The 24,857-nt window shown below is 45.3% G+C and overlaps 1 protein-coding gene and 1 pseudogene across 1 annotated transcript; one reads left to right on the plus strand and one right to left on the minus strand.

The window, feature by feature from the left end:
• Positions 1 to 5,080: 5,080 nt before the first annotated feature.
• On the minus strand, positions 5,081 to 7,017 carry LOC101100401 (annotated as a pseudogene).
• A 9,011-nt stretch (positions 7,018 to 16,028) lies between these two features.
• DMAP1 (DNA methyltransferase 1 associated protein 1) lies at positions 16,029 to 24,810 on the plus strand. The gene is made up of 11 exons (XM_006934685.4): positions 16,029 to 16,116; positions 16,289 to 16,438; positions 16,988 to 17,079; positions 17,345 to 17,540; positions 22,545 to 22,703; positions 22,832 to 22,999; positions 23,256 to 23,441; positions 23,571 to 23,642; positions 23,946 to 24,018; positions 24,156 to 24,451; positions 24,696 to 24,810. Exons 1-11 carry the CDS (start codon positions 16,033 to 16,035, stop codon positions 24,753 to 24,755), a joined length of 1,536 nt encoding a protein of 511 aa, XP_006934747.2. The 5' UTR covers positions 16,029 to 16,032; the 3' UTR covers positions 24,756 to 24,810.
• The last annotated feature ends 47 nt before the right edge of the window (positions 24,811 to 24,857 follow it).

The following is a 24,857-nucleotide window of genomic DNA, read 5'->3' on the forward strand; positions in this document are numbered from 1 at the left end:
TCTCTCTCTCTCAAAATAAATAAATAAACTTAAAAAAAACACTTGAAAAAAAAGTTACCATATTGATTATGTTGTTAGGTCAGCGCAACTCAAAGTAGCATCTACTATGTCACTAAGCACACAGCAGTTCACCTGATCCCCCTACTTTGGTAGCAAGACTTTCCCCATGAAGGAAGTGGTGAATTGATTTATATTCTGGAGCAAGCTTCTTATCTCACTGCATCTGGTAACCACAGTTCATGAACTGGCTCCACCTATAACCACATTTTCGTAGCACTGGATTAGGTGCCCTAAATCCGTATTCATTTTTTTGTCCATGTGATTTGTTTTCAACTGAGAGTAATGTGTGAAACTCTTCTCTTGTCTCTGTGTTTCTGGTTCAGCTGCTGCATTTCCTGGAGTTTTTACTTTATGAAAGGTGTTTGCTGTGTTATGAAGCAGATGTATATCTCCATGGTTAATTGAGCCATTAACGTTATTAAAAAGCCTTCCTTTTTCTTTTTAATGCTTCTAGGTGGGAATTCTGCCTTGACAGATAAGATATCAACGACATGATTCTTGTATTCTTTGTGTTTTATGTTTTGCTAGTATATATTTGTCTGTCCATCATGTTATTTTTAAACATTTTTCGGTTCTTTGTTTTAGGTGTGTCTTCTATGTAACAGGGTTAGACTTTGCTCTGATGATTCAAAAAAACTTTTATTTAATATGTGAGTTTGCCTCATTTATATTATTGATAGAGAATAACATGTTTTTTCTTTTTCTTATTAAAAAATTTTTAATGTTTATTTACTTTTGAGAGAGAGAGAGAGAGAGAGAGCAGAGGAGGGGTGGAGAGAGAGGGAGACACAAAATCTGAAGCAGGTTTCTGGCTCTGAGCTGTCAGCACAGAGCCTGACAGGGAGCTTGAATCCACAAACCGTGACATCATGACCTGAGCCAAAGTCAGACACTCAACTGACTGAGTTACCCAGGCACCCCTAACATGTTTTTTTTTTCTTTTTCAATTTAAAATATTTCACTATATGGTTATCTGCTTCTCTTTCTCTTTCTTTCGAGCTTCAAAAACAATATTTCTTTTGGAATTTAGGGAGCTCTAAATTTTGTTCTAATTATTACCTTCATAATAATTCCTTTGCAAAATACCATTTTCCTTCGTTTTTTTAAGATAATAGTCTACCAGTCCCCCATTTTGAGCATTATTAACATTAACAAGTTACAACTTCTTCACCTTCTGCTCCCTCTCCCTGACATCTGGTTAAAAGTAATATATTATTATTACCTCTTAATAACTGTAAGACGATTGGTGAGCTTACCCTGTTTTTCATGTATTCTCCCTTTCTTGGGGCACCCAAGTGGTTCAGTCAGTTAAACGTCTGACTCTTGATGTCAGCTCAGGTCTTGATCTCAGGGTTGTGAGTTTAAGCCCCGCATTAGGCTCTTTGTTGAACATGAAGCCTACTTAAAAAAAAAAAAAAGATTTATATTTTTCCCTTTCTTTCCCCCACTTTTGATATTGCACTTTATCTATAGTGTCAGAGCATGTAACAAGTACATGCTATTCTGTCACCCTTACTCTTGACGTTTGCTATTAGTTCTACAACTAAATATGTTCCATGTTTACCTCCAATCCTTGTTTTGAAGCTTTTCTAGTTGTTTCATGGTTGTATGAAGTTCATTTTCTAGTAGATTCTTCAGGAATGATCTCATTTGCCAAGGTTGTGGATGTTCATAACTATTTGTCTATTGCCTTTATGCTTTCTGGTCATTTTAGCTGGATATAAAATGCTTGGCCCACATTTCCTTGAGTATTTTAAGTATGTTACTTTATTGTCTTCTGGCATAAAGTGTTTTGGTCAAAAACATTGATGCAAACCCGATTTGCTTTTACTTGTAAGTAATTCAGTCTTCTTGCTTCACCCAAGGTCATTCCCCTTCCCGGGATAGCCCACATCTGATGACTGCTTGGGATAGGAATATAAGGGCCCGGTCTCACTCCATCTACAGACAACTCTGAAGGGTCATCTCACCTTCGGAGGACCTCCTAGGGCCAACTCAGGCCTGGTTGAGATTTTATCACAGCCCAACTTCTCCCTGTAACTAATACAATAATGTTAATAATAGAAAAGCCCAAACCTGCTTTTCCCCTTTCCCTTCTCAGGTGTTGGTGCCAAGAATACGATCTAACTGATATCATATGATCTCTGTTTCAGAGTATGCTTCTCAAGGACCTTAACCCACAGTACCGTTTTCATGAGGGGAGAGGCAGAGACTTAACACACCATCTCACCTCCAACTTACTCTGCTCTTTTTCTCTAAAAAAACCCCTATGTTTGCTCTTTCCTAGAGATGGAAAGCAAATATGTAACTTCAGTAAACTGCCTGCTTAAAAGCCTCACCCCCCAACTTTGTTTAGAACCCATATTTGTGGGGTTTCCAGTGGGGGAGGGGCAAAGAGAGAGGGATACAGAAAATACCAAGCAGGCTCCATGTTGTCACCACAGAGCCTGATGTGGTGCTCGAACCCATGACCCATGATCATGACCTAAGCTGAAGTCCCACGCTTAACTGACTGAGCCCCTCATGTGCCACCCCCCACTTTTTTAAAGTTTATTTGGTTTCCTTTTTCTTTCTTTCTTTAATGTTTATTTATTTATTTTTAATTATTTTTAAGGTTTATTTTTGAGAGAGAGAGACAGAGTGTGAGCAGGGGAGCGGCAGACACAGGGAGAGACAGAGAATCTGAAGCAGGCACAAGGCTCTGAGCTGTCAGCATAGAGTCTGATGCAGGGCTCGAACCCATGAACCATGAGATCATGACCTGAGCTGAAGTCTGATGCTTAACCAACTGAGCCACCCAGGTGCCCATGGTTTCCTTTTTTCTTAATAAGCATAGCCTTCAGTATCTCAAACAAATTAAGAGCTGAGATAGGATATCAAAAGGGTCACCACTTGTGAGCATGAGGAGAGTAGTGAAAGGTGCCAGAGGTGTGAAAGGTGCCAACTTCCACTGGTGTGACAGCGTTTGTGCCCTCGGTGCTTGCCTGCACTTCAGACCCTCCTTTCAGCCACCAGCCCCCATCACCCCATTGCCCCATTGCCAAAACCAGCTGTGGGTCTTAGGACGGTTTGGATAATTTAAAAATCTTTCCTTCAAGCAGAGAATGGGAACAGTATGAATAATATCTGGATAGTGTTTGGCAATGGTTTTGATAGGGGAAAAAGAAAGCAAGACCCTTTTGATCAGTGTCTGTCTCTGAGTGCGATTTCAACTTCTATCCTATTTGTATAATATGAAATCGAAGTAGTCTTATTTATAGAGGGGGCATTCCCCTCTATATTTTGGCAGATTCTGGAATGAGATCTGCTCTATAAAGTTGTTACTCCTATTTTCAAATCCACTATTTCATTTTTACACAAAATGATATTGAGGGACGGTGACAGTGATCGCTGCTTTCCGTGTTCCTGACTTTAATGACGGTGCATTTAGTCATTTAATATGGCTAATATTTAGCCATTTAATATGATGTTTGCTCTTAGTTTCTTGGAAAAGGAAAATAGGCTCTTTTTTTTAAATTAAAAAAATGTTTATTCATTTTTGAGAGAGAAAGAGAGAGACAGCGAGAGTGGGGGAGGGGCAGAGAGAGAGGGAGACACAGAATCTGAAGCAGGCTCCAGGCTCTGAGCTGTCCGCACGGAACCCACAGACTCAGATCATGACCTGAGCCAAAGTTGGCTGCTTAAACAACTGAGTCACCCAGTGCTCCAAAATAATAGATTAACTCTTTGTCATAGTTAGGAAATACCCTGTGTGTCTTGTTCTACTTAGCGTTTTTGCCAGAAGTGGTCCTTGAATTTTCTCAGCTTCTATCTAATTGTATAATTTTCAATTTAATTTTATTAATTAGATTGATGGATTTCCTATCTTTAAAGGCCTGAAGTAAATTCTATTTTTTAGGTTTATTCTTAGGTGGTTAATAGTTTTTGTTGCTATTGTGACTGGAACCTTATTTGCTATTACATTTTCTAATTGGTTATTGCCGGTATATAGGAAAGCTATTGATTTTTCCACTTTGATCTTGTATGTGGTCACCTTGCTAAATTCCCTTATTAGTTCTAATAGTTTGTCAATTGATTTTTTTAGGTTTTTCTATGTAAGTGATAGTATCATCTGCAACTAATGACACTTTGCTTCTTTCTTTTTTAATGTTTATACCTCCTATTGCTGTCCTTCCCTTCTTGAATTGGAGAGAACATCCGATACCATTTTGAATAGTAATGGTGATAAAGGTCCTTCTTTTCTTGCTTCTGACTTCAACTGCAATGTGTCTATTGTTTCACCATTAGGTGTGGCATTTGCTGTCAGTTTTTATCATTGTTTTACCAAAAACAAACAACGTATTACATTAAGTTTCCTAGTTTCTGGGAGATTTTTTTTTCTTTTAGATCATTAACGGGTATTGAATTTATTAAGATAGTCATATTTAAACTTATTAATTATGAATATAATAAGTTAAATTGATATATATTCTAACACTGAACAATCTTAGCAATGCTGGGATAAATCCTCTTTGGACTTGATGAATTGTTCTTTTAATACACTGCTGGATTTAATTTGTTAACATTTTATTTAGGATTTTTGCTTCACTGTTCATACGTGGAATCATGTATATATTTTTTCTCTTGTCCTCATCTAGCTTTGTTTCCAGGATATGCTTGCCAGTGAAATGTATTGGGTGGCTTTCCATCTTTTCTTTCTTCTCTTTTTTTTTCTTTTTTAATCTTATCCTTCTTTCTTTTTTTTGGATGAATGACAATTTCATTTTTTACACTTAAAGACTGATTAAAAATGATTACTAATTCTATAAGGAAAACCCAACATCTCAGTTGAAAAGTATGGTAACTATATTTACTCACTAAATACTATTTAAGTTTTGTAAAACAACTTGAAAACATCAACGTGCGTGTTTAATGCCAGTACAATGGATTCAAGACCAAGTATACATATTACATGTTACACACACCAAGGCTGGTTCAAGACCAAGTATACATATTACGTGTTACACGCACCAAGGCTGGATTATAAATGATCATAGTGGTCAGCAGCAGCATCATCATTATTGTCACCTTCACATTTCATTTAATACCTTTGAAGATTCATTGGCAGTATCTTGTGATAACAACATATTAGTGGCAATGGATTAATCAATCATTCTTCTTTTAAAATTTCTTTAAGTTTACTTATTTATTTTCAGAGAGAGAGAGAGAGAGTGCTAGCAGGGTAGGGGCAGAGAGAGGGGGAGAGAATCCCACGCAGGCTCTGCATTGTCAGCACAGAGCCCACTGCAGGGCTCAAACTCATGAACTGTGAGATCATGACCTGAGCCCAGATCAAGAGTCTGTGGCTTAACCAACTCAGCCACCCAGCCACCCTGGGATTAATCAGAACATTCTGATTGATCAGCAACATCTGCTGATGTTGTAGGAATTGAGGCTTTCACATCTGGGAACTGTGAAGTGGGCATCTGTATGGCAATCCCTTGCCTTATGAGGGACGTTGGAGTCCCTACCTTAGCTGAAACAGACATGATTTGTGGGGTTGGTGTGCCTATAGTGGGAGTACTTGGGCTGCTAGCAACTGAACCAACATTTAGCCATGGAGCTATTATTCTTCCTGTAGAAGTAGTTGCTTTTTTTTGGTAGAGGCTTAAGTGTGTAGTTTGGAGCAGTCAAGCAATATTGATCAAATGGCAATCTGGGGCCTGAATATGGCTTGATCAATGGAAAAGAGGTTTGATTTCTTTGCCTGGCAATATCTAATAAAAATTCTCCTGGGGGAGGAGAGGTAAAAGACTGGTCAGAGCAACACTGGATTGCCAATTGCACATTATCTGCATCAACAATAGCTATCTTAGCATGGCTTCAATAAATGTTTGCATCATTTAGAATTGTGGTCACAAATTATAAGGCAAACTCCAACACCTGATTTGTAATTCTCGCCTCACATCTGTAATCTCCATATCCTTCAGGATTTCAGCCATTATCTGTGCATCTTTTTATTTTATTTTTATTTTTTTAACGTTTTATTTATTTTTGAGACAGAGAGAGACAGAGCATGAACAGGGGAAGATGAGAGAGAGAGGGAGACACAGAATTTGAAACACGCTCCAGGCTCTGAGCTGTCAGCACAGAGCCCGATGCGGGGCTCGAACTCATGGACCGCGAGATCATGACCTGAGCGAAGTCGGACGCTTAACTGACTGAGCCACCCAGGCGCCTCCTATTTTTAAATGTTTATTTATTATTGAGAGAGCACAAGCAGGAGAGGGGCACAGAGAGAGGGGGGCAGAGGATCTGAAGTGGGCTCTGCGCTGACAGCAGTGAGCCCGTTATGGGGCTTGAACTCACAAACCACGAGATCATGATCTGAGCTGAAGTTGGATGCTCAATCGACTGAGCCAGGTGCCCTATCTGGGCATCTTTAAAAAAAAAAAGTTTTTGCGGGGGCGCCTGGGTGGCTCAGTGGGTTAAGCGACTGACTTCGATTCAGGTCATGATCTCACAGGTTCGTGGGTTTGAGCCACGCATCGGGCTCTGTGCTGACAGCTCAGAGCCCCTGGAGCCTGCTTGGGATTCTGTGTCTCCCTCTCTCTCTGCCCCTCCCTCGCTCATGTTCTGTCTCTCTCTCTCTCTCTCTCTCTCTCAAAAATAAACATTAAAAATTTTTTTAAGTTGTTTTTTTTTTTTTTTTTTTTTTGAGAGAGAGAGAGAGAGAGAGAGAGAGAGAAAGTATGTGCGTGTGTGAGCAGGGGGAGGGGCAGAGAGAGGGAGAGAGAGAAATCCCAAGCAGGCTCTGCACTGTCAGCAGGCCCGATCTCGGGCTTGATCTCGTGAGATAATGACCTGAGCTTAAATCAAGAGTACGATGCTTTCATGCTTAACTGACTGAGCTACCCAGGTGCCCATCTGTGCATCTTTTGGCATGCTCTTGGGAGAAGCCGTCTCACCAGACTCCATGATATCCAGTCATCAGACTTCTTGAGCTAAATCACCCACATGAGTGTATTTCAGTACCGTTCTTTTTTTTTTTTTTATTTTTTTTTCAACGTTTATTTATTTTTGGGACAGAGAGAGACAGAGCATGAACAGGGGAGGGGCAGAGAGAGAGGGAGACACAGAATCGGAAACAGGCTCCAGGCTCCGAGCCATCAGCCCAGAGCCCGACGCGGGGCTCGAACTCCCGGACCGCGAGATCGTGACCTGGCTGAAGTCGGACGCTTAACCGACTGCGCCACCCAGGCGCCCCTCAGTCCCGTTCTTGATGCAAGTTCTTTGCCTGGCATGGTTTTTCCCACTCTGGGCATAGCTTGCCTGCCCCACTCTCCAGCTCTGCCCCAACATGTGCCCTGACTAGTGGACAGAATGTTCAGCCTTTTCCTATTACCTTAACTTGTGTAATAAGTGAGAATTATGTATTCTTTGAAGCAATCCTCTCTTAGACTCTGATATTGTGCTACTTTCATAATTTGAATTGAGAAACATTTCAATTTCTTACATGCTCTGAAGTCAACTTGAATAAATGAGAAAGAATCTGTTCCTTGATGGTCAACTAGAACTCATCTGTTTATAATTTTCAGCCTGTTACCTTTTAAAATTGTAGCTCAATAACAATATTTTTAGTTTTCCTATCATTATTGCTCTATTTGGTCTTCTAATTCCTCTTGGACTAATTTCAGCCACTCGTTTTTACCAGAAAACATACCAGAAATTATGGTTTTTAACTGATAAAGATGTTGATATCAGAACAGTCATGAATTTGGTATTTATTTTGGGGCAGTGAAAACCCAGCTAATATCAAAGGCCGCCCTTGGCCTGCCGCTAATAGATTATCACCTGCAATCCATTATCACCTGAATGGAAGATGCACTGAAGGCAAAGCTTTGGGGAATCAAATGGTCTCTGCTACAGAAAAGCATGAGAACAGGGGGCTTTGGGAACTACAGTGAAGAGGAGTTTCTTTCTGGACAAAGACAAAATTGTCGAGCTCAATACCCTACAATTTTGGCTCAAGACAAGTCCCAAACCATTGACTTTCTGTGTCTAAGAAAAATAATTGACCTCTTACAGCCATGGGACTGCGTATAGTGGAAAATCAAATCCAAAGCGTGGTGCTGGAAATTATCGTCGTACAATGTCAGGTGTATCGAGAGCTTTGCCAGGCCTCTTGTGTGAATGCTGGCGCACTGACCAGAAAAGAGAGCATTCAGATGACGTGAAGCATTCAAAATCCTACCCCCTTGAACCTCCCTCACCAGCAGAAGTTCCTCTTCCTCTGCTGAGGTTAATGAGCGACTCCTGATAATCCTTGTCAACAGGAAGAAGTAGTGACTTAGTTCTGTGAAAGGCTTCTGTTGACCCCTTCTGGTAAATCAAGAATGTGCCAGGATCACAGCATCTTAGAGTCAATGAAATAAAACCAACTTCATGAAAATACATTGCAAGGGTGTTTCTGGAGGTTCAGCGTGCTAGTGAGTGTCACAATGTCCCCTCTCAAGTACATGTTGCTTCACCTTATACCCTCCTACCATATGAAATGGGAAGAGTATCATATTTCATTGGTTCACATTAAAAAATAATTTATTAAAGTAAAATTCACATAAGTTAACCACTTCAACGTGAACAATTCAGTGGCATTTAGTACATTCACAATGTTTTTTCCTCACATTTTAACATCTCAGACATGAGAATTCATCTTGCAATGAATGGTATGTTATGGTTTAATTGATAGTGCTTTTAAAAAAAAAAACTTAAAAAAAAAGTTTTATTTATTTATATTTGAGAGAAGGGTGGGGGGGAGAGAAATAGAGAGAAAGAGAGAGAGTCCCAAGTAAGTTCTGCACTGCCAGTGCGGAGCCCAATGTGGGACTTGAACTCATGAACTGTGAGATCATGACCTGAGCTGAAATTAAGAGTTGGATGATTAACCAATTGAGCCACCTAAGGGCCCCTGCTTGATAGTGCTTTTAAAAATCTTCGTAGTGAAATATGAACGAAGGGACACCTTTCAGTTGATGGTGACTTAGATTAGTAGAAATATGGTACTTGGTGGTCTTAGATTTTTGAGGAGCATACATCATATCTGGGTGTCTTTCACCCCACTTATTTACTGAGTGACCTGAAAGGCTGTCAGCTTTGGGAAGAATCCAGAACAAAGGAAAACTGTCCAGTTGGTCTAGGCTGCAATGCGAATAGGCCCCTTGGTTTCCATGACCCACCAGATCCAATCATGTTGATATCACCATGCTGATGGAGCAAGCCCAGAAGGAACATTGCAGAAGAAGCCCCTGGGATTTATGAAGAAAGCTGTGCACTGTTTGGCAAATAACTGACCTTCCTTTGAGAAACAGCTTTATCTTACTATGGGGCCCTGATAGACACTGAATGCTTGTCCATGGGACAAGCAGGTGACCTTGCAAACTGAACTGCCCAACACAGCCTGCAAACTATTTGGTCCACATAAAGTCCTTAGTGTCCATAGCATTCATCCTCAAGAAGAAAGGATATAAATGAGTCCAGACCTAAGCTCGTTCTTTTTTGCCACCCATCTTTTGACCAACACCTGGGGTCTCAGGAGGCAGAGATTGTCTGAATGGATGAAAAAGAGCAAAACTCAAATATCTGCTATGTATAAGAGATGCACTTAAAATGTAAACAAACTGGGGTGCCCGGCTGACTCAGTTGGTAGAACATGTGACTCAATCTCAAGGTCATGAGTTCAAGCCCCACATTGGGCGTGGAGTCTATTGAGGAAAAAATTAAAATGTAAACATACCAAAAAGATGAAAGAAAATAGAAGGAAAAAGGTATACCATGAAAACAGCAAGCTTGTGAAGGCTGGAGTGGCAATAATATCAAATAAAGTATAAGACAAAGACTCTTACCAGAGATAAAGACATTTCATAATAACAAATGGGTCAATTCACCAGAGAGATATAACAATTATAAATGTGTATATGCCTAATAACAGAGATTCAAAATACATGGAACAAAAAAAGGACAGAATTAAAGGAAGAAACAGATGATTCCACAATCATAGTGAGAGATTTTAACCCCCTCTCAGCAATTGATACAATAGACCAAAAAATCAATAAAAGCAGATTATTTGAACAATACTGTCAATCATCTTGACCTAATTAATATTTACAGAACTCTATACCAAACTAAATGTGTCTACGCCAAATGTGTGAGACACACATTTTTAAAGGTATACATGGTATGTTCACCAATGGACCATATGCTGGGCCATAAAACAAATCTCAATAAATTTAAAAGGATTAAAAATGTATAGAACATGTTCTCTGGCCACTGTGGAATTAAATTAGATATCAATGATCATAAGAGACCTAGAAAACTCTCCAATATTTGGAAATATAGTAAGCCACAGAGTTCTAAATGATCCATGGATCAAAGAAGCAATCACAGGGAAATTAGAATGATAATGAAAATGGAACATAATTTGCAGGATGCAGCTAAAGCAATATTATGGTGAAACTTACAACATCAGGTATTAAGAATGGAAAACCCCTTACATTCTATCACGGAATGCTGACTTGCATCCCCACCTTTAGGGTTCAGGGAATGGGATCATTCTCAGTTCATGTCAGGCAGTTCCAGTCTCATAGGTTTCGTGGTCAGGCATTCAGTTTCTGCGAGGCCCAGGTGTAAGCCAGAAACTGCTTCGCAAGTGGCGGCCAGTCATTTGCAGTCGGGGTCGCAGCCTTACTTCAGAATCCTGGGTGCCCAGGCTCTGATTCTCCTACTGGGATTGCTTGAAGGTATATATAAGATCTTTGTAACAAAATACTTCCCAGACCATTGGGTCTGTTGAATAGTCAGGCCCAATTGCTAACACAGCTTGCACTGCGACCTGGATCCACTGGAGAACCCCCTTTTTGAGCCAGGATCCTCTCTAAACTTCCAGGTTACCCGGTAAATGAGCCAGAGCAACATGCCCAAATGTCGTACATGTGGCCTCCCAACCCAAAGAGGACTGCCGAGCTTTGTAACCCTTTCTTTGAGGTGGGTGGTACAAGGTGTGATGTCTTGCCTCTGACTTTGATTCTGATTTATTTATTTAGTTAATTTAGAAAAGCAAAAGAATTGACTCGCAAAGAAGTTTGTAAAGGACTCCAGACTTTAGAAGGACTGGCTCGCCAATACAAACATCTATCTATCATCTATCTATCTATCTATCTATCTATCTACTTTTAAGTTTTATTTTATTTATTTTGAGAGAGAGAGAGAGAGAGAGAAAGAGAGAAAGAAAGTGGGGGAGAGGCAGAGAGAAGGAGAGAGAGAATCCCAAGCAGGGATTCAGGGCTTGAATGATGCAGGGCTTGATCTCATGACCATGGGATCATGACCTGAGCCGAAATCAAGAGTCAGACGCTTAACCCACTCTGCCACCCAGGCACCCCCAAACATGTATTTAAAAGAATAAAAATGTCTTTGATTGAGCGGTTATAGCAGAACTACTACAGACTTGGTGGTTTAAACAGAAACTTATTTTATCACAGTTCTGGGAAGACTGCTTTGCCAAAAACCAAAAAACAAAAAACACACAAAAAAACCAGAACCTTATCATAGTTCTGGGAAAACTGCTCTGCCAAAAAAAAAAAAAAAAAAAGAATTAGAAGCCAAATGGCATCAAACAGTCTGGAGTGACAGAGTGAGAATGGAGTGAGGGAAGGAGCCAGGAATACACTCTGGAAAGCTGATAACTGTCGGTAGGAAACCGGCCAGGGAAGGAGAAAAGAGATACATGCAAGAGTGAGAATTCCAAAAAAGTTGAAATGGTGAGGGGAGAGAACTCCCGAGAGACCCGGAGTATGTGGAGGTGAGGGGGCCAACAGCAGTCTTTTCCTTTGTGGCAGATGGGGCAGGAGTGCCCACTCAGCTGCAGGTCTGGAGACTCGGTGCTGGGGATTTGGGGGCTGCCCAGAGAGCCCCCCAAGAAGGCCTCACTCCACTATCAGACTGCTTGGTGTTGGTGTGGCTTGTGTCCTTCAGCCGTTCTCAGAAGTCTTCATCTTTCTTGGTCACAAAACTGGTCAGGGACCACACAGTCTCCATCGGAGCCCCTGTCCCCCAGCTTCTTGCCCCAGACTTCCTGGTCCCAGCCAGTTCCCCACGGGCTTCCCCCCCCCTCCCCCAGTGGCTCTGCCTGAAGTCTTGGTGCCTTAGGAAGGCAGCATCTTGATCAGGCCTAAATGGCAGCTCCAGTTCCTATCTACTTTGTTTCTTCTTATTGAGGAATAACTTCCGTACAACAAAGTGCACAGTTCTTTTTTTTTTTGAGAGAGAGAGAGAGAGAGAGAGAGCGTGCAAGCACCCAAGGAATGGGGTTGGAGGGAGGGGAAGATTCAGAGGGAGAGAGAGAATCCCAAGCAGACTCTGAGATGTCAGCACAGAACCTGAACGGGGCTCAATCTCACAAACCACGAGATGATGACCTGAGCCGAAATCAAGAGTCAGATGCTTAACTGACTGAGCCACCAGGCATGCCCAGGCACGCCCAAGTGCTCAATTCTTAAAGGTACCAGCTGAAGGCAGCAATCGTGTTTGTCTTTACTGCAGTATACTCAGGCCTAGCACAGGGCCTGGCTAGAGGGCTGCACTTCTTCCTTTTCTTTTTCTTTTTTTTAAAGTTTTATTTATTTGAGTCATCTCTACACCCAACATGGGGCTCAAACTCACAACCCTGAGATCAAGAGTCGCATGCTCTTCCGCCTGAGCCAGCCAGGCACCTCGAGTACCACACTTCTAAGTGGCTTACAGTAAGCACTAAACAATTTGTTGAGTGAATTAATGAACAAAGCTGAATCAATTTACATTCTCATCAACAGGGTAGGTTGGTGGCCACTTCAGTAATACCCTTGTCAAGAACAGGTATCGCAAGTATTATTTTATGGTTTTACCCTCCCCAATAGGCAAAAACTGGGTATCTCATTACAGTTTTTGATTTTTCATTTATTTGAATACCAGTGATACTGCATGTTTAGCTGTCCATTTATTGGTGGTAGCACTTCTGTGACTTTCCTAATCACGTTCTTTGCCCATTTTAAAAAGTGGAAAAATTTTCAATGAAAAAGACTGAAGTCTTACCATTTGCAACAAGGTGGATGGAACTAGCACGTATTATGCTAAGCGAAATAAGTCAGTCAGAGAGAGACAAATATATGATTTCACTCACATGTGGAATTTAAGAAACAAAACAGATGAACCTAGGGAAAGGGAAGCAAAAATAAGTTAAAAACAGAGGAGAAAAACCTTAAGAGACTCTCGAATACAGAGAATGAACTGAGGGTTGCTTGTGGGGTATTCGGTGGGGGGGGGGGGCTAAATGGGCGATGGCCATTAAGAAGGGCACTTGTTGGGGCGCCTGGGTGGCTCAGTCGGTTAAGCGTCCGACTTCAGCTCAGGTCACTATCTCGCGGTCCGTGAGTTCGAGACCTGCTTCGGGCTCTGGGCTGATGGCTCAGAGCCTGGAGCCTGCTTCTGATTCTGTGTCTCCCTCTCTTTCTGCCCCTCCCCCGTTCATGCTCTGTCTCTCTCTGTCTCAAAAATAAATAAACGTTAAAAAAAAATTAAAAAGGGCACTTGTTGGGATGAGCACTGGGTGTTATATGCAAGTGATGAATCATTGGGTTCTACTCCTGAAATTATTATTACACTATATGTTAACCAACTTGGATTTAAATTTTTTAAAAAGTGGGAAAGTTTGTCTTTATAATAAAATATGTTATATACAACATATTATATGTAATAATATAAGTGGGAAGATATTCTTTATAATTAACCTGAGCAAGACCAGGCCAGATTGAGAGGTTCTGGATCTTGATCACATCACATACAGACTGCCTCCCCTTTCCCAGTTTCTTTGTTTGTCTGAAGTTTATTTTATTTTGAGAGAGAGAGAGAGAAAGAGAGAGAATCCCAAGCAGGCTCTGCATTAAAAAAAAAAAACAAAAAAAACAAAAAACAAACTAGGCTGTGGCCAAGAAAGGATGATATTTGATTGCCCATAGGATAAATCCTAAACTCCTTTCTATGGACCACGATGCCTACCTCTGATTTCAAGTCTTCCTATTCTCCCACTCCTCACTCATCACCCAACACAGCGGACTTTTTTTTTTCTTTTTAAGTTTATTTATTTATTTTGAGAGAGACAGCACGAGTGGGGGAGGGGCAGAGAGAGAGAGGGAGAGAGAGAATCCCCAGCAGGCTCCATGTTGTCAGTGCAGAGCCCGACACAGGGCTCTAATTCACGAAGCCACAAGATCATGACCTGAACCAAAACCAAGAGTCAGAGGCTTAACTGACCGAGCCACCCAGGCGCCCCTGGACTTTTTTCTTTATGTGTTTTTTACATATAGAGTTCCTTCCATTTTAGGGATGCGAGACTTGTTATTCCTCCTGTCTGAAACATTCCTTCCCCAGGTATGCTGTGGCTATTTCCATCATTTAAACCTCAGCTCAGATTTCAAGTTTCCAGAGAAACCTTCCCTGACTATACTACATAAAGTAGTCTCTCATCCTATTACCCTATTTTATTTTTTTCATAGCTCTTGTCACCATCAAAATTTACCCCGTTTCATTGTTTATATGCTCAGTGTTTCTCTTCTTTCACTAGATATAAGCCCTACCATGAGCCATTTGTATCTCATTCACCCACTGTATCCCTAGAGCCTAGAACAATGCCTGATACATACATACATTTATGTACCATGATTCTCATAGAAATAAATCTATCAGAGGAGATAGATATTAAACAAATAATTACACAACCAACTACAAGGCAGAGGTGTAGTTGCTCCTACCCATTGCTCTTTCCACTTCTGGCTCCAAGGGCTATTCCCTTCCCTGTGGGCAATTTCTGCAGCAGGACCCTGGCTTCTAGACACTGTTTAGAGCCCAGACGATTCACTCAGAAATCAGGTCTCAGGAAAAGGGTAAAGTTTCTACCTCCAGGCCCAGTTCTCCATAGTTTTGGGGTCTAGGTAGGCTTGAGGCTGCAGCTGCTACACCCCTGTCCCCCCCAAGCCAGAACAGGCTACCACACTGATAGCTAACTTGTGCAGGCTGTCTGCTCCTCTAGTCCCTGCTGGGTTCTTTGTCAGGCCTTGGCTTGGAGTCTGGTTTCTTTAATGTCTCACCGGGCCCTGACTCCACCCTCCATGCTCATTGGCCACGTGTCTTCCATGTTTGCAGGCTGGTTTGCAGAGGCTGAAGTTGGGAGTTGTTTACCCTGTCCCTTCCGCCCTTCCTCAGGGCCTCCAGTTCTAGATATCTCTCTCTCCAGGGAGATTAGTAAGTTTCTTACTTTGAGAGAGAATTCTTCCAGCTGCTCCCTGCTCAGGGCCATATTCTTGGGCCTTTTGGTAACCCACTCTAGTGCAGTTAGCTCCCGGACTGGTGATGTTCTAGGGAGCTGGCTCCAGGAAATCCCCACGAGAGGGGAGCTCCATCAGAGGAGGTGCAAGTGAGGGTCCAGACCTCACTCCATCTTGGCAGCCATCCTGGGATGCTCCACCTTGACTAGTTTATCTCTTCATCTCCGATGCTTAGAACAGTGCCTGGTATGTATTTAAGAACAAGGGCCATTAATACTACTAATTAATTTAATACAAAAAAATTAAACGTGCCAGGCAATTTGCTGTTCTGCAAGGATTATTGGTGCTTCATTTAAGCAGGTACCATTACAATTTCCATTTTACAAATGAAGAAACGGATTCAAAGGAATTAAGCGACTTCCAAGGGACAAAGCTCTGCGCTGTTTTTATAGCCCGAGATGCAACAGAGCAACATAGAGGGCAAATGCCAGAATGCAGGCAGCATCCGAACACTGGCCACCCCGTGGGAGCCAAGGCCGGTGATGAACCACCCCCTTCCCCGGGCTTTCACACTGGGATGCCAGCCGGCTCCATTTCTGCTCAGCACATACCGGAAGTGTTCCTGCCGGCCGCGTTTCGAATGCGCACGACCGGAAGTTTCTGTCCGCGGCTTTGCGGGGCTAGGGGAGCAGCGGCAGCGGCAGCTGGGGAATCGGGTGTGGAGGTGCTGGGGCTTAGGAGGCAGACGGGGCCGTAAGGGAGACGCAGGTGGCAGGACGCAGGCGGAACCCCGATCGGACCCGGACTACTTTCCTCCTAGCGGCCCGCCCCTTCACCCCGCCCTGCTTGGGGCTGGAGTGGCTCCGCCTCCTGATCTGAGCTGTGTCCCTTCTCAGGCACTGACCCTTGACCTCGGGGCGCTCCTCCATCTCTCAGACACGATGGCTACAGGCGCGGATGTGCGGGACATTCTAGAACTTGGGGGCCCAGAGGGGGATGCAGCCTCCGGGACCATCAGCAAGAAGGACATTATCAACCCGGACAAGGTAGCAGGGGTTGCCTGAGAGCCTTGGGTATTGCGAGTGAAGTGGTGGGGAGGAGTGACGATGGGAGAGAGATGGGGGAGATGGTGGGGTGCTGCACTTCTAGTGAGATGGGCGGTAAAAGGTGTGATATAGGGGGCAGAGACTATGTGTTACCTTTATGACATGGGGCAGAGGTGGTAGGACACCCATGGGAAATGGTGGGGACCAAGAGAGTGTGGCACTTATAAGAGATGGGAGACCACACAAGAGTGTGACGCTTGTAGGATATTGGGGGGGGGCAGTGGCACCAAGTCAGCGTGACATTCTGAGAGATGATAGGAAAGTATTTTCTATTCTGACAGATCGGGGATCTACTCAGGTGAGGAGGTGGGGTTGGGGACGGGAATGACTTGCTCCAACTAAGGGTGCCCCTGTGAGTGGGTTTCTCTGCTTTCATAGTGTGTCATTGTACCTGTAGGTGCTGTTTGGCTCAGGGATTGAGCTGGGCTAAGGAATTTTAAGGGAAGGGAGTCTAGGTTGTGGTTTCTATCTTGTGGTTTCCGTTCCCAGAAAAAGTCCAAGAAGTCCTCTGAGACACTGACGTTCAAGAGACCCGAGGGCATGCACCGAGAGGTCTATGCACTGCTCTACTCTGACAAGAAGCAAGTATTAGAATCCCAAGTCCCCCAGGCTCTGGTTCCCGACCTATCTGCATGTCCCGATCCGTCTGCATGGTTTTCTCTGCCAGTTCTCTCTCCGGCTGCCCTCCCCAGCCAGGGCTCCTGCTTACTTAGTAGGATGCAGGATTTGCTCCGACTGCTCATTCTAGGACGTGACTTCCTTGCTGTAGGGTAGATCAGCTTGGTCCCAAAGGCTCCCTACACACTTTCTTACTCTGACTTCTCATCTCTCTGAACCTTGCTGCAGGGATGCACCCCCACTGCTACCCAGTGACACTGGTCAAGGTTACCGCACAGTGAAAGCCAAGTTGGGCTCTAAGAAGGTGCGGCCCTGGAAATGGATGCCCTTCACCAACCCAGCCCGCAAGGATGGAGCTATGTTCTTCCACTGGCGACGGGCAGCTGAGGAGGGCAAGGACTACCCCTTTGCCAGGTTCAATAAGGTGAGCTACCACCGTATGGACATAGGCCAAGATTGCTCACCCACTCTGAGCTACTCACATGACCTTTCAGCCTCCTGGGGTTGGCTCCAGAGGCACATTCAGTCTTTGTTTCAACCATCGTTACCCACTCAGTCCACGTGGCAAATACCTGCAGGGTGGGATTTCGTGGGTCTCTTCTGCCTGTGGGATCCTGTCCCTTCCTGGACCTGATCTGGTTTTTGGTGGCTGCTCTTGGCCCTTCAGATGTCACTGTTCCTCAGCTGTGTCCTTGTCTCTCTATACTTTCTCCCTAGTGTATCTCATTTTCTTTGAGGCTCCAGTTGCCTGCTGTATACCAGTGATCCCACTTAATATCTCCAGTTCAGAGCGATATCCAATCATTTACTTAACGTCTCTCCCTGAAAGCCCCACAGGTACTTCAGATCAAGTAGGTACCCTTGAGCAGAACTCATCTATTTCCTGTCTTTCTCACCCCAAACCCATATCAGTTAATGGCACCACTATCTACCCAGTTGCTTGGGAATGGGAAGTTTCCCACCCAGAAACTCGGGAATCATCCTTGACTTCCCCTGTATATTCTCCAATTATTTCAGTCAACAATAGGACAGGGAGGTAGGGAAAGACAGATAGCGAACATGTAAGCAAATAAATTCGATTCTTTCAGATTTGGGCCATCAGTAAATTGAAACCAGGATATGAATGGGGTATGAAATGAATTAAAGAGCAAACTTATAGGCATAGGGGAGGCCTAATGTAGATAAGGTGGTCAGGTTGGGCCTCTCTGAGAAGGTGACATTTGAACTAGATCTCAGTGATACATTTAATCATTGAGTCCTGCTGATTTTGCCTTTGTTTGCCTTTGTTCTTCATCCTCTGTGCTAGCACCCTAGTCCAAGCTGAATCATCTGTGGTCTAGAAGCTCAGAGCAGGGCCTTACCCACACTCCACCAGCCAGTGAGAGGCAGCTGGGCTAGGCTAGGATTTCCTAAGCTGTTGTTCAGGCCAGTATACAATATAGCGTCACAGTCCCTGCAGCCTGGAGCAGCCTAGATTTGGGGCCTAAAAGCACTAAGGGCCTAATCCCGGGACTTCAAGTCCCAGCTTCTTCCCCCTCAGCCCAGTGTAGCCAACTGTACCTGGACAACTCTGCCTGAATGGCTCACAGGCTTCTTAGACTGAGCACATCTGGGTGTGAGCTATCATTCTTGCTTCCCTCTTCCCCCCAGGAGATCTGATTTTCTTCCATCTCACCAACATCTCAGCCTCCCGCCTCCCCCCCCCCCAACCCCCCACCCCAGGTCTGGTGGAGAGAGAGGCTGGAAGTGTAGGATTGAGAAGGGACAACCAAGAGGTGAGGTGTTGAGGTGATGGGTGGGAAGGTTAGATGAGATAATTTGAGGAGAAGACAGAAGAATGTTCATTTTGTATTTGATAAATGCTGTTCCATGCCAAGTCAAGCCCTGTGCATTGAGGACACAGAAATGCGCCAGAAACCGTATCTGCCCTCAGGAAACTCTGCATATTGTTGGGGAGGACATGAGGAGAGGCACAGGCAGTTACAGTTTGGTGGGATATGTGCTGTTTTGGGAGGACCTGAAGGCCATGGAAACTTCCTGGAGAACTTAGAGCTGGAATTGAGTCTTAAATTTTTTTTTTTTTTTCAACGTTTATTTATTTTTGGGACAGAGAGAGACAGAGCATGAATGGGGGAGGGGCAGAGAGAGAGGGAGACACAGAATCGGAAACAGGCTCCAGGCTCTGAGCCATCAGCCCAGAGCCCGACGCAGGGCTCGAACTCACGGACCGCGAGATCGTGACCTGGCTGAAGTCGGATGCTTAACCGACTGCGCCACCCAGGCGCCCCTGGAATTGAGTCTTAAAGGACGTCACCAGGCAATATTAGGAAAGGAGTGCAGTGACTTTTTCAGGCAGAGGGGCCAGCATGAGCAAAGGCATATATAAAAAACCAGTCATATGCATGGCATGCTGTAGGCATTTCCCTGTTGGTGAAGCCTAAAGCCCAGGGTAGGACATGGTGGAAGGTGAGGCCTGAGAGGTCAGCAGGGCCAGCCAGGCTCAGGACTCTGGGCTTTGCCCTGACATCTTTGAGTAGCTGCTGACAGGGACAGAATGCAAGTTGGGGAAAGGGGCAAAGGGAGAGAAAGAGAATCCCAAGTAGGCTCCATGCTCAGTGAGGAGCCTGATGTGGGGCTCGATCACAGAACTCTGGGATCATGACCTGAGCTGAAATCCAGAATTGGACACTCAACTGACTGGCAACCCAGGTGCCCTGATACTGACAAAGTTTTAAGTAGAGTAGTGTGAGGATCTGATTTGATGCTTAGAAAGATCATGGTGACTACAGATGGAGAGGGAAGCAGAGTAAGGTGAACTAATGATGTTCCCTCCAGTACTGCCAGTTGCTGGGGGTTCCATTCTCAGTCTGTGGCTCTCCAGCTGCTCTCTTACGCCCAAAACAGGAGTGAGCGTCTTTCCTCACCCCTCACATCCAGTTGTCGAGTCCTGTGGTTTTTAACCTAAAATTATATCTGTGCCCTTTTCTTTACCTTCCACTGGTGCTGTTTTAGTTCAGTCCTCTTCACTTCTCACCTGGATTATTTCCGACACCTGTCAGCAGGTCTTTCAGGCTCTTGTTTCATCCTGTCTGTCCTAAATGCTGCAAGAGTGGTCTTTATAAAAGAGAATCGTGGTCATTTCACTGTTCTCTTTCAAAGTAACCTCATTGTCTCCTGTGACCTCTTCCCTGACCAATGTTTGTCCCCAGGCTGGATCAGATGTCACTCACTACATTCTAGGCATATCTTTGTCATCAAACTCTCCACACTGGACTAAATTATTTTTTTCAGCTGAACTGTGAGCGCTGAGAAGGTAAGGCCACTGTCTATCTTATTCAGCACTGTGTTCCCAGCATAGGTCTAGCGGGCCCATGATAAATATTTATTGAATGAATGAATGTCTCCCTCACTTTGACTGTGAGCTCCTTGGGAGCAGGCCTGCATACACAGTTCCTACGGATTTTTTTCTTTTTTTAATTAAATGTAATTAAAATACATAGGAGGGATATACTTAAGCAAGCCTGGGAAATGAGAGAGACTTCCCAGAGGAAAAGATCAAAAGGATGAGAAGTTATCTTCATAGAGGAAGGAATGTGGAACTGGGGATGCATTTCAGGCAAGAACAGCAAAGGCTGAGGGGGAGAGCCTAGCATGTTCCTGACATTGCTAGTCACTTGTTTGAAACTTTGGATGCGTGAGGGACAGTAGCTGCAGAGAGAGGCCAGGTCATCTACACGTGTTTATTGGTTGATTCTGTAAATATTCATTGATACTTAACAGTGTGCCTGGCCCTGTGCTGAACCCCAAAGATAGGAAATGAACCAGACAACCCTTGTTCTTGGGGAGTTTGTGACTTATCTAGAAGGCACTTTTATCTTAGTTTAGTGGAGAGCTTTTGAGGGATTTAGTACAAGGTAGTTGGGTGACATGATTGATACATATTCTAGAATAGTGCTTCTCAAATTATCTGTGATGAAGAACTTTAAGAAAATATTTACAATCCATCAGAGTCTGATAAAGATAGTAAAATTACAAGACAAAATACAAGTCCACGTTTCTTCATACTAGGTTCAGTAGCATGTGACTTCTGTGAAATTGTTATAAAGGTTTCTAAATGCCGACTCTCGATTTCCATACTTACATAGACTAGTGGGACCAGTTTGCAAACAGCACAGGTTTGCAGGCTGTCCTCTAAGCAGTATTGGTCAGAGAGATCACATCTTGGCTGCTGATGGAGAATTGCTTGGGGGAGGATTGAATGGAGGCAGAGAGGTCAGTGGGGAGGCTGTTTTTCTGATTCAGGCAGTGGTAGTGGTGGTCTAGACTGCGATCTGGCTGTGAAGATAGAGATTCTGGAGGTAAAATCCACAGATTTGTGGAAGGGGAGGGGTCAAGGGTAAAGATGGGAATTAAAAATGCTTTCTAGGCTTCTGGCTTGGACACCTGTGTTGGCTGATGGTGACATTGACTGAGAACTGAACTGGAAGAGATAGGAGTTTGAGGGAAGGTGATGAGCTCAGTACTGAACACATGTATATATTTTTATTGAGTTATAACCAATATATACTGTTCATCTCAGGTGTACAACATGGTTCATATTTGTATATACTGCAAAATGATCACCACAATTAGTCTGGCTAACACCCATCACCTGAACATATTCAGTTTGAGGTGTATGTGGGACATCCAGTAGGATAAGTGCAAGAGGCAGCTGCATATAGTGTCTTGAGAGCAGGTTCAGAGCCAGTGTGGTTTTTGATTAGAGACAAGGGACTTCCCTAGTCCAGCCTGACATTGACTCCTTCCTGGGGAAGGAGTGGCGGTGGTGCTTTTTGTCCCTGAGAAAGGTCTGGGGGTTGGGCTATGGCAGAGGGGAGGCAGGGGCATGTACAGGGGTGCATCTGTTGGGAGAAAGATTCAGGCCCCTTTTCCTAGAGGTAAGTGACCTTGGCCTGCTCTGGGGGAGCTGCAAGTCTCATTGTCACCACTGGGTGGCAGGAATGCTTCAGACAAATGTTCCAATGGACCAGGGGATCCTGGGCCTTTCTCTGTAGCTCTCTGCTCTACTCCAAAGTTAACCTTTGGACTCCACAGAAGCACTTACATGTGGGCCCCTCCCCTTAACCATGAGGACAGGAGCATGCATCCTGTTACCGGGGCTCTGGTGCTGAAGGCATGGTGAAGCTGCTTCGGGACTGAATCCAGAGGTAGGCTGTCATCTTAGAGCCTGGCGAGTTCTAGTCGAGCAGTTTGTTTCCTCACTTGGAAACATCATTTCCAGGCTGCCCTGTGCAGGGGTCTAGGAAGAGGGTTTTGCTTTGGTCCAGTTTAGAGATTGGCAATAAACAGGAGGGGCTGTGATCACAGGAGGTTGGAGCCCACTGGATGTGACATGACGTGTCCTCCCTCTGTCCCTCTGTGCCAGTAGACTGTGCAGGTTCCTGTGTATTCAGAGCAGGAGTACCAGCTCTACCTTCACGACGACGCTTGGACTAAGGCAGAAACGGATCACCTCTTTGACCTCAGCCGCCGCTTTGACTTACGTTTTGTAGTTATCCATGACCGGTATGACCACCAGCAGTTCAAGGTGAGCTGGTGTCATGCATTTGCATGTGTGTCCAGACCCTGGGCCTGGAAGGCCCACTGCCTTTATGCTACGCCTTCCATATGCTTCTGGGTATTCATCCTCCCTTCCTGCCATGTCTTTATCCTCAGAAGCGTTCTGTGGAGGACTTGAAGGAGCGGTACTACCACATCTGTGCTAAGCTTGCCAACGTGCGGGCTGTGCCAGGCACAGACCTCAAGATACCAGTATTTGATGCTGGGCATGAGCGGCGGAGGAAGGAACAGCTAGAGCGCCTCTACAACCGGACCCCTGAGCAGGTCGGCCCTGAGCCTCACTGCCTCTCTTCCAGGTCCTGAAGCCCTTTGCCTCCGTCCTGCATGCCCTCATTTCCCTCTTCTGCAGGTTCCCTGCTTCCCCACCTCTCCTCCCTCAGGAGCCTCTGTCCTTGCTTTTATAGTTTTTCCCCTCCTTCATGGTCCCTTTCCTCTCAGAGTCCCTTACAGACAGCTCAGTGCCCCTGTGTCTCACTCCCCTGGGCACCTGCACACACTTCACGGCATCTCGCTTTCCCAGGTGGCAGAGGAGGAGTATCTGCTGCAGGAGCTACGCAAGATCGAAGCCCGGAAGAAGGAGCGGGAGAAGCGCAGCCAGGACCTGCAGAAGCTGATAACAGCAGCAGACACCACTGCAGAGCAGCGGCGCACGGAACGCAAGGCCCCCAAGAAGAAGCTACCCCAGAAAAAGGAGGCCGAGAAACCGGTATGGAGATGGAGTCAGTCCAGCCCAGGGTGGAGGGCTCTGAGAGCACCTAGAGCTAGCAGGGTGTTGGGACTAACACTGGGCCTTTTCCCTGCCACGCCTTGGTCTCCATGACTTCTTCTCCCCCAGGCTGTTCCTGAGACCGCAGGCATCAAGTTTCCAGACTTCAAGTCTGCAGGCGTCACGCTGCGGAGCCAGCGGGTACGTGCCACTTCCATCACGGTGCTTGGGCCCTGGGCTCTCCATAGCCCGCTTGCTGCAGCCGTGGGGCTGGAGCACCAGGCGGGGTTGTGCCATGTGCTGTGGAGAGAGATCGCGGGGACGTGGCCGGGCTGAGGTCAAAGCACTTGCGCCCTTGCTATATTCCACTTGCCAGCTATTTCCTTTTCTGATGCAGAGCTGCCTTCCCGGGGTTAACTTCTCTTCCACTCCCCTTTGCCTTTGGTTCTCCCTCATCCTTAGCTACTTGTGGGGGAGAGGGCTTAGCAGTCTGGGTCATTGCAGATGAAACTGCCAAGCTCTGTGGGACAGAAGAAGATCAAGGCCCTGGAGCAGATGCTGCTGGAGCTTGGTGTGGGTGAGTGGGGGCTGGGCCTGCAGGACCTACCCACCCAAGGCTGCCAATCAAGGCTGGGCAGGGGAGGGCATTTCCTGTTTCTGGCCTTCCCGCCGCACACACTGGCTCTGCCTATGCCTTCCACCCACCGCCTGCAGAGCTGAGCCCGACACCCACGGAGGAGCTGGTGCACATGTTCAACGAGCTACGGAGCGACCTGGTGCTGCTCTATGAGCTCAAGCAGGCCTGCGCCAACTGCGAGTATGAGCTACAGATGCTGAGGCACCGGCATGAGGCCCTGGCCCGGGCTGGCGTCCTAGGGGGCCCTGCCACGCCAGCATCAGGCCCGGCCCCAGCCTCTGCTGAGCCAGCAGTACCTGAACCTGGTCTTGGCCCCGACCCCACCAAGGACACCATCATTGATGTGGTGGGCGCACCCCTCACGCCCAACTCGGTAAGAGCCTAGATGGGCAGTGGGGAGCATGAACAGGCCCTGCACGTGAGCGAACACACGAGTGTGTACAGACCTGCTCCCTCTAGTGCCCGCAATGGGAGTGGTTACTCCGATGGGTTCTGAGACTGAGGGTAGGAGTGGGTGGCCAGTGGGCATCACCTTCCCTGAGAGTGTGAAACACATGCACCGAGTGTGAATAGAGACTTGGGAGCCATTGACCCCAACACCTTCTGTGTCTTCTCAGAGGAAGCGACGGGAATCGGCCTCCAGCTCCTCTTCTGTGAAGAAAGCCAAGAAGCCATGAGAGGCCACACGGGGTGTGGGTGATGCTGCTGTGTAAATAGAGCTGCTGAGTTGGACTGGGCTGCTTCCTTTTCCTTCCCACCACTTGTGATGCCCCTGGTTG

The sequence above is a fragment of the Felis catus genome, chromosome C1, assembly GCF_018350175.1.
Source record: "Felis catus isolate Fca126 chromosome C1, F.catus_Fca126_mat1.0, whole genome shotgun sequence".
NCBI classification, from domain to species: Eukaryota; Metazoa; Chordata; class Mammalia; order Carnivora; family Felidae; genus Felis; species Felis catus.